Below are 7749 nucleotides of genomic sequence, written 5' to 3'. Positions count from 1 at the left end.
GCATTCAGTAACTCTGCCTTCTCTGTATCTATTCATCTACTAAGTATCAACAAAATGTCAGAAATACAAATTCTGCAGTTCTGATGGGATGAAGTCGGTTTTCATTTCTCCTAACTTCTCAGTGGAATCAAGACAAGCACATAAAAGAAGAGATGCATGTTTGACTCATATCTGAATTCTGCTAGGAAATACAAAGCTTCTGGTCTCAAACACAGCGAAGTCTCTAGACTGGTACAGAGAAAAATGATGGATTCTGAAAGGCACAGCCTCTTCAGTTCTTCACCACATTAAACCAGGTGAGCTGTGTATAAGTAGTTTCATTAATACAATCTGATTTTATACTAAATAGACTATAAAAGTGCTATAAATAACAAAAAGCTGACTTTAGATGAGTATTTATTTTTCAGTACAACCCACCATCAGGAGGTCATAGTGCCTTCTAAATTGCTGATGTACTCTTAGCATAGAGTAAGATTTAAAACATTTTCTTTGAAATGTTTCAGACTGGGATAAAACTTTTCATATTTTCCTTGCAAAGAATGAGACCATGCTCTTATAAATTAAGGAAAAGTAAAGAAGAAGCCTTACTGGTTTGTATCTTAGTGCATCTCTGTAGGATCCAAACAGTGCTGCCTGTGCCCGAAGAAAGGCCTTGGCTACTCCATCACCCGTAGCTGTAGACTGCTTTTTCAGTTTATTTTTCAAGGCCGAGACCTGCATGACAGAGTGGAACAGTTAAATTAACACCTCAGAAATTGGTACAGCGAGGTATGAACCCAATCAGCAGGCAAACCATGGTGCCTACAGGTCAGCCAAAAATTCATCCCCCTCCTTGATAGCTTATCTTTTTAACTGCAAAGAGCACCTGCTGGCCTGTTAATTGAAATGAAAACAGGGGATGATGGTAGAGTGCTAATGCAAATTGGTTTATGCTCTCTTTTTTTTCCCAAGGCCTCTTGACATAAATAAGCTTAATTATTTTACAGTAAAATGTATGTGAGCCACTTCTGTGCACATTTTTTTTCTTAGTCATAACATGTACCTACTTGTTTTGAATTAAGACAGTTGGATATTTTTTATTTATGCTATGAAGGCTTATTTTTAAAGACTCTTAATGGCCACTTACTATTCAGTTTTAGGGTTTTTTTTCTTTTTAAGTCAAATTACTATCTTACATAATTTCTCATGTGCCATGGGAGTAGCTGCTACTACTGTCAAAGAGTTGAGAAAAGTTTGTGTAAATTCAGTGCTAAATTGCTTTTAGAATTGTCCTTGGAGATAAAACATGTGAAAGGGAAAAAAAAAATAAGAACACCACTTAGGAGGTACCTGTAATTTAAAAATGAACAAACCACACCATTCTTATTCTACTGCTTGCCTGTTTTTTTTAAAGAAGGTCTGTCTTTTTTTCACTTGGCAAATGGCAATTACTGATTATATAAATTAGAAAAAAAATTGAGATATTTTCATTTAGATGACCCGTACTTGGAGACACATTGGAGAAAAATAATATAATACTGGAATTATTACAGTATTCTTTAAATATATGTGGAATTACACTCCTTTACAGTCTATACTCTAATTTTCATAATGAGAAACATCTGGAGAAGTCAACTCCAATTACATTGAATGCATGTTTCTACATCCCTTTGTATTGCAATATATCCAGTAAAGCAATATTTAAGTCCACTAAACACTATACAAAGTAACATTCAGACTTACACTTTAAACAGAACATTATAAACACAAGCTACCACCAAAACAGTTTTCATTCTTTTAGAAATATATGCAAGAATTACTATCTTTTTGTTTCTTTATGCAAGCAGTCCTGACTGCTCTTGTAGACGATGATTGTAATTGAAGTGTCAACCTAATTAACAACTAAACTTTGAATAATGCTAATGAGAACTGAACACGGCATCAGAGAAAAGACCAGCTCTACAGGTGATAAACCTTCACAGTAGTGACATTTTCCAGTGTAAAGTCACAGTTACTGTGATCTGATCAAAGAGGGAGACCCCCATTGGGTCCAATTATAACTATAGTTTTGAAAAAAAATTATTGAGTTATGATGTTCATAATCTATGCAGAAAGGCCTTTACAGTATAGGTCTTTCCCCCATAGCTGTGATCTTTTCAATTTATATCCAAGCTCCATAGATCTAGATAAAAGTTTAGAGCCTGATTCGTTTAGTCCATGGAAAGCATACACCAAGGCTCATTTACGTTTTTTCCTTACAGCTCAAAAGAAAAAAAAGTACAAGTTTGAGTACAAAAAACAGTTAAGCAGTTCAAGGTTGAAAAAAAAAATGCATGTCTTGGTTTTGGTTGGTATTTTTTTTGCTCTGTACTTTTATGATTTTTTTAAGTTATTAAAAATAAGGTTTATTTAATTCTGGGGTAAATAAATTTATGTATCCTTTGATCCTGCCCATCAACATTAGCTCAGTTTCACTAAAACAAAAGCAGTAACATGAGGTCAAAAAAAGAACCGTCAAACAAAACATTTGTCTCTGTCACGACAGACAAAGCATCTTCTACATATAACGGAGGGGAAAACTATAGATAACGTTCTTTTAAATCTACACTATTCTAATTATACCTTGTGAGTTTGGGGAAATTACGATAAGACAGGGAGAGAGAAGAAAGGGGGTAAAGGCAATGCAGAACAGAGGAATTGTAAGGACAAAGGTGGAGATGTGAACAAAAATGGTATTTTCTGGTTTTCTCAGTAAGTTCTGGCAGACCCTTTGTCCTCTAACATAAACTGCTAAACAGGATGCTTTAGGCAAAAACATGTTAAAAAGAACGATAGAAAGCAACAAATTTCCCACTTCATGGCAGTATTGATACGTTATTAGTTCAACAATATTAAGAACATCCCAGTGGGCTGGCAGTTTGGAGGCGGGTCCTCTAGCACAAAAGTGTGCGAGTCAGATGCACATCTTTGTGCTGCCATTCTGGAGAGTTCGAGCCCTAGAAAAGCTATGCTGGAGTTCAAAGAAAGTTCCTCCAACTTCTGCTTCTCTCAGGAGGCAATGCTAAAAGGCAGGAAGAGCTCTGTTATATTATTCTGCAGAAGTACCAGGAGCACAGTGCTCTTAAGAAAAAGCCTGCAGAGATAACGTGGGCCATAACCCTGATTTCCCAGGAATCCTGGCTGAAGCACACCTGAAGCACCCTTGGGGCCTGACTGAGTTTCCTTCAAGCCGAGGTCAACAACATGCATGCAGAGGGACAAACACGCATGCAGAGGGACAGGGCTTTCTCAGGGCTTACCCCACCGAGTGATGGCAAACTCAAGCTGAGTATTTGGGTAGGTTGCTGGCAAATTCTCCCAGCTCCACAGTTTAATACAGTCAATAGAGTAGATATAGATAAGAGGCTGGGTGCTTTGAACTACTTAGAAAAACTTAATGCATGGGAGGATTGTGATTGCTTAGATTCATGAACCTAAAATCAAGGAAGTGTGGGGACCCCTTTGGGTGCCACCATTAATAGCTCTTAAAATTTCAAGGAAAATACACAGTTCTGGCACCAAGCCAAAAAAACAACCAAGCAGCATCTTTATCAAAATCTTTTCCTCATATATGCTTTAATCCATCTACCCATCTACGATTAAGAATGACAGACTTTTTTTCTCCCCTTCTTTGCCTGTCTTAAGCAGAAATAGCCTTTTACAAAGTTTAAAAATAAAGAACTGCAAACAAACAAACCACAGGGGTTAGAATGCCGTTAAAATTTCATTCTGGCAGACACTAGTGGTCCATTTCAGAAATTATATCATTAATTTACACTAGAAGCAAACTGGTTTTATCTTCTCCCAGCAACAGCTTTTCATAGGAAGGTGACTTCATTGGACTGCTAAACACGAGCAATGAAGAGCAATGAGAGCTTCAGGAAGGTTTAAATCAATAGAATAGCTTTTCAGAAATTTAGAAAGTCATGAGATTGATATGTGATTTTGCTTTAATATGTCATCAAGTGTACTTAAAATTTAAAAATATATTGTGCTGGTGATTAAAACAAAAAGTGTAATTTTTTAAAATAGTCACCCTATGTCCTTTCTAAGATTCCTAAAATATAACTATCCAATCACAAACAAAACATGACTAATATCTCTACAATATCCATGTGACGAGAAGAACAGAACTGCACACAAAGTTAAAAAATAAATTAATAAAATCACGTAACTATTAATCAAAGCCTTTGCTCCTGCAAAAACTTAAACACGCATAAAACTCTAAGCACATATAGAAGTATTGAAAACATTTGTTGCCTGAGAAATGCAGAACCATGCACTGGTGTTCCCAATGACCACCAGATCTCTGAAAAAAAGATATCCAGGTATTTCTCTGGTATCAGTGACAGTTATTAAGCTTTAAACTGTTTTTTGGTGTTCCCCATCAGATCATGTCACTATAAAAGTAAGTCCACTCTCAACAGTGAAAAAGTGAAAGAAGATGGCAGAGAACAGAAACAAAACAAAACCTTACAACAAAACAGAATCTGATATGATTTAAATCAATAGTATTAATGAAAGGGCTTCTACATATTTGATATTATCTACACAAACAGGGCTACAGGCATCTCAGATAGCCCTTCAGCAGTTAATCACAAATACTTGTTTAGACAAAACCAACCACTTAAATGCAAGTGTTTTCAAAACCAGTTGCACTTTTCAATCTCACATTCTAGCTTCTAAAACTATATCGAGGTTCAACAGAATTTCAAAGCTAAGAATTCATTCAAAATAAATAGTTGCCTCATAACACTGTAAACACTGCTGACTGCTCTGAGTTTCTAAAATATATTAGTAATTTTTTTTTCTACTTTCTGATAAAAAAACATAATAAATTGTTATCTAAATTTTACAAAAAAATCTTTTTAGTTGCACTGTTACACATTGAGTACAACTTCTTTATAATATTATTAATCATTGCATTTTCAGAAATAATTTCCACTCTCAGTAATTGTTTTATAAAGTAACTTCAATTTTCCATGTGAATCACAGCCTACTTTTCAAACGCTACTTATAGAACAGTAATGTTCATATGCCCAATTTACAGTGTTACAATCCTGTGACTTCAGGCATCTGAAAAGTAACACTCTAAAAATCCATGTACATTCTCTATTGCATCATAGTGTGTAGGCACCGCACGCTACAAGGGTTATGCATCTTTCAACAGCTCTGTAGATTTTATGGTTAACAATATTTAGCGACCACAGAAGATGCTAAAAACCTATAAAGCCTTTTGTTCTATGAGGATCACATTTATACAAGTCCTGCTTAGTCTATGACTTGGTTGCTTTTTTCAAAAGTGTTCAAATCAGAGCAAAAGACAGACAAATCTGTCTTTTTGTCAGATCAGCTGCAAGATAATTGTTTTGCAGAATCAGCCCCAAAGTTTATAAATTTGTGTCTGTGGCCTCTGCTAATTCATATACATCACAAATGTTCTTTTTCTAAGTTACATTATTAAAGTGGTGACCTAAGTATTATTGCATTAGGAAATTTACTCCCACAGAAGTAACTATTTTCTTTTTTTTAATTAAAATGAAATGATAAAATTTAAAAACAAGAATGTCAGAAGAGAGGAAAAAGGAGGTTTTCCCCTCCTCTAAGAAAACAAAGGATTCCTGAAAGTTTTGCACTGATTTATTTTTCCAATTTTAAATACCTTAGGAGTAGCGGAACTGCTACTGGCATGGTAGTATTTCTCACAGTCAATAAATCTAAAATATTATGTGTGAATATTGGAATGAAGCCATTAAGAAGATTACAGCATGCAACACAGCAGAGGGTCCACATGAAAAAAGGACTGGTAATTCAGGACAACTGTGACCACTGACCTTTGCACAGTCAAGACCACTGGTCAGTCTGACAGAATAATAGAGTTCACATGCATAGAAAGTCATCTAGCCTGTAACTATAATTTAAATGCTTAAGTGAATGATTTAAAAATGCCTTTAAATCTCAGTTAATTTATTATACAGTTTATTAGACAATGCCGTATAATAATGTTTTTCCAATTTTTAATTTTTCATGAAAAAAATCATAATCGAGGCATTGTATTAGACACATTACCTATACACGGGTAAACTATTAAATATCTATGCTGTGAGGACATCATCAGACTTATTGATCAAGAAAAAAAATTGCTCAATTTCCTTCAGACACAAGAGGCATTTTTAGAAAACTCTTTGAAAACACTGCTTTTCATTTGTTAGGCTGTTAACCAACCTGGAATCAATTTTTGAAAGGGATAGTAAGACTAGAGCTTCTTTTATATTTTCAGCTCCTCATTCTATTTTAACACCCTTCAGAGGAACTCATTATGTATTTTCATCAGAAGCTTTATTGCCTTTGTACATATGCTTATAAGGTTTATTTACATAGGTTAAAAGGCTCCACATATGTATCTTTGACATTTGCTTTAATGTTTAAGTCTAACTTTCCATTTTAACCTTACACTCCTGAGTGTTACACTTCTTAAACCAAGATGTTAGCAGTTGCACTGCCCCTCATGAGTGCAAAAGACAGACAAGCATTTTGTCATTTTATGAGCCAAACACAGACAATTGTCTGTGCCTTTTGTTTTCAGGTTTTTCAACTATAATTGTATATGCATTCCATTACATGGTTTTAATTAAAGTGCGTTACAGATTGAAGTAGAGAAAGAGATAGGAATATTCCAATTAAAAGTTTCATTATAAAATCCTCAAATTCTGCAAGTATATTTTGCATAGAACTTAGTTGTTCTGTTTTGTTCAATATTAGATATGGAATGAAATATTCTAAGTCTACTGCACACTTGGATAACCTTCATTAACATTAATAATGGTAACATGCATATATCCTGGGGGAGAATACACTTCTAAAAGTATGAAGATCTATATCCCTATTTTCTTCATGCTAGCCTACTCATTTAGAGATCTTTTTGATACGCATCTGTAAAATACATGAGAAGTTCCTCTCATCGCACAAATACCCATTTTCACTGTTCAAAGGACCTCCAGCTACAACTCCAGTATCTTATGGAAGATGCCTAATCCTCAATTCTACATTCAGCTATTATTTGACAAGAGGCAGGTACCTCCATGACATTATAACCTCAACTTTATTCTCAGAATGCAAGGTCAGTCAAAATTACTGACACACCAGAGAATGACTAATTTTTCACTTAACTTGTTATACTCTTGAATGATAAGAGTAAAGTCAAAATTACTGTAGATATATATGTATGTGTGTATATACTTTTTCATACAGTAACGTAAAATCACAAAACATCAGAATAATTTTTATAGTCTTTTACATTTCTGAACTATAGTTGATACTGAGTCAAAAGAAAGACTGACCAGATAAAATATAAAAAGTCTTAGATTTTAACATCATTAAATCAAAGGGAACTGACATTAATACAATCATCAAGAGTTTGATTTCTATTGTACCAAATATATACAAATTACCAATGAAACCAAAAGACACAGCATGTCACTACAGTGCCTTACTTTGATTAAGACAGTTTGTTTTTATGATTTACAATTTCAGAAAATGTAACTCTTTGATTTTAGATTTTGATATAAAATTCCTTGTGCTGACAATCATTTGTGATAGCTTGAGCATCTATTTCTAAATAATCAAAACAGTGGTTTCACAATAATATTCTTTTTGAGATCTATTGGGAAAAACAAGGTAAGTGAATTTTGTGACTATTTAAAATGATACACAGAATGTGTTCCCCTATAG

At 34.3% G+C, this 7749-nt stretch overlaps 1 protein-coding gene across 1 annotated transcript in view; it reads right to left on the bottom strand.

Moving 5' to 3' along the window:
* Positions 1-588: 588 nt before the first annotated feature.
* LOC104536318 (DENN domain-containing protein 1B) overlaps positions 589-7749 on the bottom strand; it is a gene marked incomplete at both ends in the record, with an annotated part of 29845 nt that continues 22684 nt past the window's right edge. Inside the window, one exon of the mRNA XM_010178889.1 lies at positions 589-714. Coding sequence (XP_010177191.1) covers positions 589-714 — 126 coding nt within the window. The remainder of the gene's footprint in view (positions 715-7749) is intronic.

Source organism: Mesitornis unicolor, unplaced genomic scaffold (genome assembly GCF_000695765.1).
Source record: "Mesitornis unicolor isolate BGI_N332 unplaced genomic scaffold, ASM69576v1 scaffold48150, whole genome shotgun sequence".
Taxonomy (NCBI): Eukaryota; Metazoa; Chordata; class Aves; order Mesitornithiformes; family Mesitornithidae; genus Mesitornis; species Mesitornis unicolor.
Note: the sequence above shows the minus strand (reverse complement) of the source record. Positions and strands in the feature narration are given on the sequence as shown.